The sequence below is a fragment of the Aythya fuligula genome, chromosome 3, assembly GCF_009819795.1.
Source record: "Aythya fuligula isolate bAytFul2 chromosome 3, bAytFul2.pri, whole genome shotgun sequence".
Taxonomy (NCBI): Eukaryota; Metazoa; Chordata; class Aves; order Anseriformes; family Anatidae; genus Aythya; species Aythya fuligula.
Window position 1 is genome coordinate 37,500,886 of NC_045561.1, and position 13,021 is coordinate 37,513,906.

The 13,021-nt window shown below is 36.2% G+C and overlaps 1 protein-coding gene across 3 annotated transcripts in view; it reads left to right on the plus strand.

The window, feature by feature from the left end:
• Positions 1-13,021, plus strand: part of SRBD1 (S1 RNA binding domain 1) — a 131,761-nt gene that overhangs the window by 51,419 nt on the left and 67,321 nt on the right. For all 3 annotated transcript variants that reach the window (XM_032184794.1, XM_032184795.1, XM_032184796.1), the window contains one exon: positions 11,955-12,046. In XM_032184794.1, the coding sequence (XP_032040685.1) occupies positions 11,955-12,046 (92 nt within the window). The remainder of the gene's footprint in view (positions 1-11,954; positions 12,047-13,021) is intronic.

A 13,021-nucleotide genomic window follows, 5' to 3' on the forward strand; every position in this document is an offset into this window, starting at 1 on the left:
CTGTTTTTATGATTCAGATGTAAGGGATCTCTTTTCAAAAGCTAGAATGCCATCTTATCCTGTGCCTCATATTTGGATAACTAAAGAAAAGAATGACTCACTATTTTTTTTAGTTGATTTTTTTTTTTCCAGTTTAAAAGTAATTGGTTGGAAATGAGGCATAAGAAATTTCAGTCCAGAGGAAGAATTTTTTTTAAAGTGTTTGTAACTGGATGAAAAACATGTTTTAAATGAAGTGGTCTTTCAGCATATGTTTCAACATATGTTTGTGCCAGTTCTAGTGATATTACTCATGGAAGGTCTCCAGTGTGGATCTGTCATAACCTGAGGGAACAAGTTATTCCCTTTTAAAAGAATAGGGAAAACAAGGATAGCACAACCTGACTGAACTTTTACTTTAAGTATCATTTACTTGGTTTTGTCAGCTTTTCCTTCGGGTTGAGCCTTACTAAAGGAATTTGTTTTCTGTAAAAATGTGAATTTCATGTATCTGTTTCAGGTTTGTGAGGATTTGGTGTTTTTTTTTTTTATTATTATTATTATTTTTTTTAATTTTTTTTTTTTTTCCCCTACTGAGGTTGATACATGCCTCTGTAACGCAAAATGAGAAGGTATCCAGTGTTTTAGATGCACTATTGTCTATTCTTTAACCATTTAATGTTTAGCTCACTCATTTGATGATGCATTCAGTTCAGATTAACATCTTGTGCTGTAGATGCCCAGTGGTTGCATATGATATCAGTAAAATAATAATACTTAAAATGAGGATGAGGAGGAGACTAGAGAAGGTGTGAAAGAACTCCGGAGGCCCCAAAGGAGAAAAATGTGTAACCTAATAACAAGACAGTAAACAATACTTGTTGCTCTACAGATACTCAGATGTTCTTATGTTTAAATCTATGCCTGAGAAAAGTAAATTTAAGGAATTGTTACTTTTAATCCATGAACATCATGGTTTTAAAATATATTTTTTTAATGTTGGTATCCTTGTTGATTTTTTTTTCTGTATGCTGTAATCTTTTATAATACTATAATGCTATAGTTCCTTTATAGGTGAATAATAATAGGTTTTGCTCAGAGCACTAAGCTACCACCTCTATTTACAGTCTTTCTTCCAATGAATAAAAACAATGTATTTAGATAGAATGGAACAATTCTTTTTTTATCAGCTTTGAAATATTTGAAATATAGAAGAAACTGTGAACGCTAAGGTTTTTTTTCCTGTGTTAAAGATAAAACGAGGTTTCAAAAATTGTAAGAATATCGTGACGATTGAATTTGCAGAAATTACTTGAGAGAGCAGCATATAACGTTAACAAGCTCTGCTTAAAGCACAATTTACTCTATGTAACATTTGTCTCAAGTGTGTTGAGTTAGAGAATAAACACGAGGCATATCTGCTGTGAGCTAGAGCAGCCAGCTCTTTTTTTTTTTTTTTTTTTTTTTAAGATTAATTCTAAAATAAAAGTGAGAGAAACATCACTGCTAGAAAAATGCAGTCACACGTTTGCTTATGATACAATACCTCAAAGATGTTTCCCTGCCAGCAATCATTCTGATTCCCGAATTCTTAATTTATTTTGATTTTTGCTATGTGGAAAACCTGGATACTTCAGAGCTCAGTGCCAGAATGTGTCTGTAGTTTGGAAATATTTTAGATAGTATTGTCAGATACAGCCTTGTATCTAGGGGAGGGAGCAGGGAGGAGGAGCAGTGGGGAATGGTGTTTCCTCTCTCTGGGCAGGCTGCACTGCATTGCTCTCACTCTATAGCTTCCCCTTGTCGGTCTGCGCCTCTTTGGCCTGTGCAGGTCAGGGTTTTGTGTGAATCAAGGCAGTGAAATCTGCACCAAAACTCCAGCTGGCCTTCCTCCAAAGTGCTTTGAATGAGCACTGAAGGAAATGACAATTGCTGGAGATGCCATTCTCCAAGAGGCATTTTGCTCCATATGTTGTGGTCTTGTCCACTTATTCTCCACTGTGGGGACAAAGTCTCCATGAGAGTTAATGTGACCTTAAGCTTTAGCCTTTGGTCTGGCCTAATGAACTGCTTTGTAGCCATAGCACTTGCTGCTTTTGTGTTGCCCATTTTCCAAATAAAACAATTCCTGCCAGCAATTATAGCAATGGAGTAGCATGTTCTTAGTAGCTTTTCTTTAGTAGCTTTTCTAGATAACTTCAAGTGGACTGTTAGCATGTCATGCTTCTTCATATGATTTTTGTAATAAATCTGAATGCTTTATGAAGTTTGACAAATGAGATGGTTGAGAGGTCTGTGTTCACTACAGAAATTGGTGGGCTCTCTTTAATGGATCATCTGTGTCTTAAATGTCTGGTGCCCCACAGCAAAATGGCCCCGTGAATAAGATGGTGCTGGCAACAGGGAAATGTGTATAGCTGAAAAACTGGGCAGACTTTTAGGCAGACATCCATTTCCCCAGTTACTACACATTGGTGACAACACAAAATATAAACAGTAATGTTAAGTACTATTGTACTAGCAGGAGCCTATTTTAAAAAATAATACATTCAGCTTTTTTTTCATTCTCCAAAACCTTGTGATTTTTACAATGCTCCAGCCTGAATAGGCTGCATCTCAACTCTGCCTGATCCTGCTTGGCTGTAGGAGACCCCAGCTTTCCCCACGTGCTGCCACTGCAGGGGTTTCCGCTTGGCTGAGTCGAGCCAGGGCTGCTGGCAGGACCACTGTGGCCTCTTGCTCTGTGACCAGCAGCTGCCTCCGCTCTGCCGCAGCTCACGGTGCTGCCTGGCCCGTTGGCTTCACCGAGCTCATGAGAGCTGAGAGCTGCAAGCACTAAGGGTGCTTGTTCTGCTCTTCGGTTTGGGACAGTTTTGCGAGGCTTTGGAGGTAATCTTTTTTGCAGCCTGCAATATTTGTGACATACACATCTGGGAAGTTTTGTTTCAAGAGTCTCTATAAACGTATCGAACACGAGCATTTCACATCACCTAGTATTTTTCTTCTTTTTGAAGGCATGCCTGCGAAAATCAGTTGTGCTCTTTGACTTGTTTGCCCCCCAGGGTGAAAAAAGGTTAGGTAAAATCTTGCCAGTATTTGGCTGTGTTTTTTTTTGTATTGTATATGTGACTTGAGGTCATTGAGATAATTTAGTTGTGTAAAACTGAGCATTAGCAGGGAGTGGTCTTGAAATTATGAAGTGTACAAATAAGAATCAACCAGTTTGCAAGCCTATTTTGTTTTTATATGTAGACTCCTTCACTTAGATTTCCTGTGTCAATCCTGAAGCCTTATTTACTGTCCTTACTTTGTTGTAATATTAATTGGCTATAGATAGGTAACTTTTTAACTGTTGTGGATGTATTTAATTACTATTAATTCTTTTTGATGTACTTCAGTTCTACTGTTTTGTAATTGCATGAAATGCGCTTTTTTTATTTTTAAACTTCTTTTCTTCTATTCAGGTAATATGGTAACCTGTAATATTATGCATATTGCCATGATTCCCTTCCATAGCACTGCTCCAACGGGGAGATAAGCAGTAGTTGGTTCTCGCTCTCGAGTTCCTACTGTACTTCAGTGTTTAAAGTAAATGAACCAACTGCTTTTTAGTTGCATGGTTAACTTGGAAGTAGATTTTGGACATGCAGTTCAGATTTTAAAGTCCTTTGCAAGAGCAGAAAGGAGCTTCCACTCCAGCTGCTTTATGAGCAATGACAGGACCTGTTTTCTGAAACTGTCAATAGAAACGGTGGGGGCAGTCACAGGTAACTGTCACCTTCAGTCTCGAGATGTGCCACACTAGGTCTTTCACTTTTCACTACAGGCATGGGACGTGTATTTCTTCTGGGGATGAATCCGCAGCACCGGTTTTGTTCAGATAACAGCATCTGGCACTAGATTGATTTAACAGGCTATGAGGTTTGCTCTTTTCAGATATGCACTTGTGCGGCAGCTTCTGTACAGCTCTGACATGGCCACACGCTGCTGTTGTTTTTTCTGCCTCCTAGCACCACGTGTGAAGCTAAAGCTCTTTGACACCTGCCATTTGGACCCTTTTCTTACTGAAAAATGTCATCGTTTTCAGACAAGATGAAGACAGATATATGATCATTCTTTCCTTCACAGGGATGTGCTGAGGGCATGGTTCATAGACAAATGAATAAAGGGTTGCAGGCCATAGCTATACAGTTAGTTTTATTAGTTTAGTACGGTAAGTAGTTTTTGTTTGATTTAGGGGCTCACGGAGTTACGGCTAGTATGGAAGAAATGAAGGGATGGTAACTCATTGTTACATCTTGCAGTAATTCTGAAACCTATTTCATTCCACTGGTAAAGCATAGGAATTGTACTGTTGTACTGTCAGGAAATTTCACACCACTGGGTTTTGGGGAAAGGAATGACGGTAGCTGAGGAGCTGAAATGAGAAAATTTTGAACTCTTCTGATTCTAATCAGTGAAATGTTTCATCTAGGATAATCAGGAAGGTAATAGAACTAACTGGACTCCATTTTTCAAAGTACTAACTTTTTTAAAGGAGAAACCTTTAACTCCCATGCCACAATTGCTTCCCCCATATTTTGAAACCTATTTAGTGCCTCACAAGGAGGCAATCAAGTTGTGTGGCTCTTATGTTTGAAATGTCCTTTTGTGTCTGAGCACATGCAAAATGTTCTTAGAATATGAAATCGACTCACTGTCCTCTTTTCTACTCCCAAGCAGTGGAGGTCTAAAATGGGGTTCAATAGTCCTAATATTTCCCAGTGTGCAAGGAAGTGGGTAATACTTGTAGGCAGTGATTTCAGTAACTGCATTTCTGAATATATTTCCTAATTTTCAAATATTTGTCATACATTTCACTTGTTCTCAGAGATCTAGCTGCAGGTCTGCAGCCAAACTGCATACTTAAACTGGCTTTGATTCTTGTATTCCTTTTCATTTCACATAACACAGACACATTGGGGAATTCTTGCATTTTATCTGATGTTGGAATACCAGAGTTGTTAAATAACTTTATTATTACTTATTTTTACGTATTATCCTCATGTTTTAGCATGCATTTCAATTATGTAGTGAAGTTTAGTTCAGTGTAAGCATAATGGAAAAATGGAAAGTCATAAACCTTCTTAGACTTAGTGTTGTTTTAGGTGACATCTAACTTCTAATGTTTAGAAGCAGTGGTACAACCTGATTAAATGACCTTGCTGAACACTGGTACAAAACATCCTCATTCTGTTCTGGTTAGTAGGTTCTGAAGATTTGTGCTGCCTACCAAAAAAGCCATCAAGTTGCTTTGGTGCTAAATACTGTTTGTGACTGAACAGGAAAGAAATAGGTTAAGTTTACCTAATTACGTTAATGGTTGCCTTGAAATTCTGGCATTTCAAGAAGCTACTTTATCAGCTGCTTGTTGCCCCTGCCGTGCGTGCCCCAGCACGCTCTTTGAAAAATAGTGTTTCCGACTGCAAGATGTTATTCTGTGTTTGAATTTGCTGCGTGGCAGTTCTGATTTGAAACAACTTAATCACTTTGTACATTGTGAGTTGGTCATGATGAGGTTACTTTCTTCTTTGCATACTGTAATTTCTGGTAAATTTTGCAAAATACTGACTGAATCTTTCACCAAAGGTAGAAACATTTACAGACTTGGTTGTTAATTCAAAACACTTGTAAGCAGTTTCACCAAATATTTTCTATGGGGATTTGCAGGATGTGGCTGAGGAACAACGCGCCATCTGTATCACTGCTTATAATTTGATGGGCTGTCTGAAGGCACCTTGTGTGCATAGCTTCTTGTGTGCTTGGGAGCTCCTGAATGGGACCTGTTCTTTAAAACTTGTCTTCTACTCCCTCCCCAGGTCTGATTGATTGGCAGTCACTCTGAGCTTTTCTGTTCTGTTTTCCAAAAGAAGACCATAGCACCTCTTGTCTTGTGTGCCTGATTTTGAAGGATGATCTTCCATATAAACCAAATTTGTGTGCTGCGTAGTGACTGAAAGTTTTGAATTAAGTAATGGAAATTAGAGAAAAATCCCTTTCCTATCCAACAGTATATTTTGTCATGATGAATTATATTTAATAGTGGAATATCTCCTGAGTTTTATATGTTGTTAAAATTCAAAGATAAATCTTCAGGTAATTTAAAAGCACAGATGAATTGTCTGTTTCTTGACTTGATTCTGTTAAATAATGATTGCGTTCTAGTATAATGTTTTTTCATGATCCTAACATCTTCCTTTACATCCTTCCTTAACATCACTGGGCATGGGGGAAAGACCAGATTTTGAGTTTAATTTCATCTGTCAGAATGACAAGCTTTTTAAAATCTTTTGGGGCTTCTTACTCTTAGAATACATTATTGAGTGTATACCAGAACCTTTTTATCTTTCATTTTCATGACATATGTTCCTCATAAGAGGAGGTGGGAGTTAAAAACAAAAAACAAAGCTGTGCTGTGTCAGTTCCAGGGTCTGTCAAGTCTGTTGTCCTGTTGTTCCTGTGGCGAGGTGCTGAGTAAGTGACAGCATCTTGCTCAGCTGGCTTTGGACTGCAGCTCCCAGTCAGGGAACTGTGCCGTTGTGTCCAAAACAGGCAGCAATGTGTGGGATGGCAAGAAACCTGCAGCTCACTGCTGGTGGTGGTGAAGGGACTGCTGGGAGGGCTGTCCCACGGCCAAGTGTCCTCTTCAGCCTGAGAAGAACAAGTGATCCACGAGTTGAAGGGCAAAAAAGGGGATTGGTGTTTCATTGGAAGCGATCAAAACCACTCCCCTGGGTGGTTTTGATCAGTAGCCAGGAATGGGTACACAGGGGGAAGTATAAGGACAGACGTAGATATGTTGTATCTCCAGCACTTTCATAGATCTCAACCATTTTTACTTCAAAACTCTTCTGGAGCTACTTGTGACTTGTGTTTTTAGCAAGACCCAATGGATTTTTCATTGATGAAACTGCCCGATTGTCTTTTGAACCTTTGCTTAAGTCTTCCCTGGGTCTCCTCAGTTTGCTTTTAATCAGTCTATGAACCTAATTAAAACTTGTAGCATTCTAAGCCGGCTTCTAAATGTACTACACTTTTCTAGCAAGTGTTTTGGTTATTTTATTTCTTCCTGTCCTCTGTAATTCTTAAACCAATTATTTGAATAAGTAGCACTAAATAATCTTTTAAGCCTTCTGTATTTCTGCCCTCAACTGGAGCCTCCAACTTCTGTTGCCACAGGGTTATGAAGATTAAATTTATTAGTTAAGCTGATTTAAAATCAAAACCAAACCAAACCAAAACACACACAGACACAAAACACCTTTGATTAGATTAGTTAACCATTAAGTTATGACTGAGGAAAGCTGTATTTTGTAGCAAATTATCTTTTTATAACCGAATGGGAAAATCTGGACCCATTTGGAGATGAGAATAGCCTTTGCTTTTAGAATGACCATGACTTTCTTCCAAACAGATCACTTCTTTGTGCTGTTCTCATTACTTAAAATGTCATTTTAAAAGCTTTTAATTGTAAATCAGTGTTTTGGAGACTGTAAATCATGTCAATTTATATGAAGTTGCTTTTCAGTCTGCTGGTCATTAATTTGGTATTGCATTTGATAGTGGGGAAGTGACTTCAATGTAATAAAATAGTCTGAAATATTGGTAAAGCTAATGAAGATGTCAGAAAGCTGTATTCATCTTTAACTGTAGAAACCTCTGGCCTGACATTTAATTCCTTATACATACGTTAGATTTTTACATATAGTTTTGAAAATGTTTTCAGCAAAAACTTAATATCTGAGAGTTCAAAAGATTCTTAAGAAAAAAAAGTGCCGTTTTATGCATGTACATGAAATTGCAACATCTGAACAACTTGAATAACTCGAACTTCTTAAATGTTATCTTTGTTCTGTTTTTGTAGGTACATGGTAGCTTTGAATTAAAAAAAAAAAAAAGTAGGTATTGGATTTTTTTTTTTTTTCACAAGGAAGACTTTTTTTTTCTGTAAAAATTAAGGGATTGGAAATCTCAATGTTATGAACAGCTCTCCGTATCAAATACGCAGTGCTTAAGATAAGTACGAAAATACCCTTGTTATTGTTAAAAAGCTACTTCAAGCCTCTAGAATACAGCTAGCGTGGTTTCCAGCATAAAGCTGTGACACCACCAGGTGGTGCTAGTGGAATACATTTAATGTTGGCTTAATGATGCTTCAAAGGTCTTAAAAATAAAACACTATCGCAGTCAATAAGAGAAAATTTACTTTCTATACAGCAAGCCTATTTGTAGTCAATAACAGTAAATTGAAATATTGTGTAGCAGCTTCCTTTCGGGCACTTTTAAAAGATTAGATTATAGAAAAGAATCTTTACCTGCTTTTTTTTTTTTTTTTTTTTTTTTTTTTTCTTTTTCAGAGGGCACTTTATGAAACTTGTCTGCTCATGTATTGTAAGTGTAGACTATCACAATTGCTTACTTATTTTTCTACTGCATACTGACTTACAATAGCAAAATAACAACATTACCAAAATTTTTTAACTGCTATTATATTGGTCCCTACAAGAATCTTTCCTCAAAAAATGTTTAGAAATATATATTTTCTTACTTTTACTCAGGGAAGAGTAGGAAGGTTTTTTAATACATTATTTGGCTTGAAAAATTAAAATGGAAAAAAATCTAGGTATATATTTATAAGTTTTTAGGTAATTATTTACTACCTGTTTTAGATACAGTTTACCAACGTTTATGAGGATTCTAAGGAGCTTATTTAACTCTTGTCAAATTGTGTACTTTTTTTTATTAAAAAAAAAAAAAAAAAGTAAATTAAGAACTGTGTGGACCACAGGAGTTTAGAGTAAATTTTTATAGGTTTGAGGAGGTTTGGTTTTGGTTCACTGTGCTCTGACATTAAAAATGCTTATTCTTTGAAAGCAGAGCGCTTTATGACATTAAATTAGTGTAAATTGTCCTACCTGGCATCCTGTTTTTTAAAACAGAGTATTAGAATTAAAAGAAAACAACAACAATAACAATTGTCTCTGAACCGAAGTGGTGCTCTCTTTCCCAGTCAGAAAAGAAAATCCAGAAAAGCTGTGAAGAAAAAAACCCCAAACCTATTTTGCTTGTAATCGTAGCATTGTGACTGAGCTAAATGTTAGAGCATTGCATGTGCCAGCGTTGCATTAGTAACCACCTTGCTGTAGCTAAAAACAAACTGAATAAAACCACACGACAGCCACTAATAGGTCTGTAAAATCTTAGTTGAGTATGGTTGAACAAACCAGAGAATGGTTTCTTTGGAGTTAGGGCCCTACACATTTGCTCTGGGTAATGACTTAAATGTATTTAACGTCTGGGTTTCACCGTCCTTGGGGCAGCGGTATGGGGCTCAGCGAGCAGAAACTCTTCCCCTTTCTTTTTCAAGTCTGCTACACCAAATAGTTTGTGGAATAACTGCGTGCGTATACAAAACCATCTCCGAGTAGCTGTCAAGTAGCCAGCGTATGCTCTTCTGAAAGTGCTTTTTATATTTTGTTTTCCTGCTTGAGATACATTTTTACTTGGCTTTCCCCTTGCCTTTCCCCCCACCCCCGCAGCTGGTGAATAAATTTTCTTGCACTTGAGAAAAGGAAATGTGCTCTTTTCAACTGTTTCTTTCCCATCCTGAATTTTATTTACTTATTCTAGCAAGGAGTTCTTGTGCTACCTACTTTAAAATTTGGCACAATTATTTCCTTTTCCTACTGCAGAATCCTAGTATAGCTGCATTCCTCAGTTCTGAAAACTGTCAGTATAGCATTAATGAGAATCAATAAAATGTCAAGTGTCTTAAAGTTCGCATCCAAGTCTCCTTCATGTAGTTTGTTTGGTGTTTTATTATTATTATTATTATTATTTTTATTATTTACTTTTCAAGGCAGTGAGAGGGATCAAGAAATGTTGCATGTAGTAATGCAATTTATAGTATGGCACTGTTTAAAAAAAAAAAAGGTGCAAAATGTTGAATGTGATTTTTTTTTTTTTTTAATCAAAATGCGATGTCAACAGAAACTAAATTAAATTTATAAGTTGCATGAGAAGTTTGATTATGGACCTGTTGGAATAAAGAGATTGAAGAGAAGTTAGTTAAAGCTGTTAGTAGTATGTGCTAATGTGTGTGGGTTTTTTGGAAGCAATTTCTCTTTTATGAAGAAAGGGAGAGCTTGCCAGATGCTGCCTTTATAATGTGTGAACAGGTTAAGAAATACATTCTGTTGCATTGTTCTTCGAGCTACCAGTTCATCAGGAAAATCAGTTTAAGGCTTCTGTCAACATCTTCATTTTTCAGCAGTTGCGTTTTCGTGATATGACCCTGTCTTGCGATCAGCTTTGCTGGTGACTGTCAGTTACTGTCTGCTGGGGGACCGTGTTTCTGTCGAAGGAGTGCCCGTAATACTGAATCTTTTTAAAAGATCATGTAAACAGTCTCGCTTCCATTTGCCTCGTTCTGCCTGCTGACCAACTGGTCTGAGTGATTTTCTGTTCTGTTAAACCAGTTGTTTGAATGGTTCTGAAGTTACGGGAATGCTGAAGAGAACAAGGGTTTATTCTCTGTGTTTATTGAAAGATTCAGGCTGTTTGTAATCCTGAATTATTTTATTTTATTTTTTTGAAATTCAAATAACTATAAAATCTGACGTATACAGCAAAAAATCCAATTTTTATTAAAACGGCAAATAATAATAGTTTTACAATAACAGTAAGAAATTGGTACCTTTAATATCTTTGCATTTTACCTTTTTTAATGTTAACGCTCTTGTGGCATTGAATAGGAATGTGCTTCATCTCCGAGCTATTCTCCAGCTTTCCTAAAGGAATGGGCTTCTAAGTATCAGTTTCTTTATTCCTAAAATTGACCTAACTGTTCTTAAAAGCAAAATTTATAGTCTCATTTGAAAACAATATAAAGCACAGATAAGATTTTATTGAAAGGTCTGTTTATTAAGGGCTATGGTTTCCCCTGTTACAGTGAAGATAAGGTTATTATAAGTGGAATAATATATATATATATATATATATATATATATATATATATAAAAGTAAAATAGCTCTGAAACTGATAGTGTTCCTCTCCAGCACAGACGTGTACCATGTCTTAATTATTGCTGTGAAATTCAAGTTCTGTTGAAGTTATATGAAGAAATATGCTGTTGATTCACTGGTGTCAAAATTTCACAGCTGCAAATAAACTTAGACTGCAAATATTTGATTGCAGTTTTCTCTTGAGTGGAAGTAGAGCACTCGAGGATTTTTTAATTATATGCTGTGATTTGAATGGGTGAGTTTATCATTACTGAATGGGTTTGAGGTGGTGTAGATACACAAACTGTAGTTTAAATTACTGAGGACATCGAGTCTGTGTTTTTCTTTGGGGATGGCAGTGAGAGTGGGGAGAAGACAGTATTAAATGCTTGCTGAAGAGCGAGCTGCAGTTCTGCGGCTCAGTCTGTATAGAGGTAGGTTTTTTTCCTGAGTATTGTAGGCAGATAGCTTTGGACAAAGACGTGAGCACGCATGACTTGCATTCATTCAGTAGTTTAATTGACATTAAACTTCAGAATCCGTCTGATTTTAATGAAATATGTATTTTTTTTCTCTTGTTTGGTTTTTGGAAGCTTGTTTGTCTATTGACTTCTAGTAACAGTTGTTTCTCGTCTGTATTTTCTCTGTGATAAGAATACTACAGAGGTTGATATCACATACAGTGTATATTTATAAAAGAGGTAGAGTTGAAAAAGTGAATGTTGCAGGTCAGGGATGGGAGTTTTGTCTTAAATGGAGATCTTCCCCTTTGTACTAGCTTTCTTTTGTAAGTATCCAGTTAATTTAATTTTTTAAAAAAACATGAAGCTTTAAAAAACAAATCCAAATATTTAATTAAGACACTGATAAATCTTCCAAGTGTGTTATTTTCAGTTGTGTGTTTTTTGATTACTTGCCATTTTATTTTGCAGCATTGTCAGTGAAGCAGGAGCATCTATCTACAGTGTGAGTCCAGAAGCATCAAAGGAAATGCCAGACCTAGACCCTAACCTTAGAAGTGCAGGTATGATGTCTGTTGCATTTTATCACCATTTCAACATGGAACTCAGTTCTCAGACTGTTTACAATATTAAGTATACATAATCAAATATATGTATTAGAAGAAAATGAAGAGTTTGTCTCCTTTGTTTCTGAATTTGAATTCTGCACATCTGAAGTCCTAGGTGTGCAAATCAAAGACATTATCTTTTACCAAGGCCTGTAATGTAATGGACCATGTGGACTTATTTTTGTACCAGGATGGTACGGTAGAATTTAGGGGGATTAAATATAACCAATAAATTGTATGAACTTTCACAGTTGGATATGTCTGTGCCCACAGGAACAAGACTTTTCCTCTCTTCTTTTTTGCTTGTATGTATACAAATATCTGTGATAGCACTTAAACATTTGAAGGGCTAGGTAAACTGTAAGAATAGAAGAGAGAATTCGAAGTTGTGTTCATTCTGAAGTATGATGATGTCAGTTTTTTTTTTTTTGCCTTCATCGTGATCAATTTTTGAAGTCTTCAGGTAGAGGTCCTCTAGAAATACTATTTAGTTGTATGGTATCTGTGTGTATATATATATACATGTATATATACAGTTCAGCATAAATGTTATTTGAGTATAATACAACCTAAATTTTTAGAAATATACAAGTGTAGTCAGTGTTAATAATTTTCAGTTTTTAGTTAAAGGGTGCTCTACAAAGATCAAATTCTTAGCAACTTCACTGGTGTCCAAACTACTCATGGAGTTGGTTTATCGGGAGATGTCTTTTTAAAAGCAGGTCTGAGGTTGTTCTGTATTACTTCACTTGTATATTTTTATTTGTGTGTCTTTTGGTCTTTGTTTTTATCAACACCAGCTTTTTAATTTTTTTTTTTCTGCAATTTGCTGTCATACTCAAAAATAAATAAATAAAGCAGGCTTAAAAGTGCAGTAGCGTTCTTACATAAATCTCAAAATGACAATGTTCTTAATCTTACTTTAGCAGG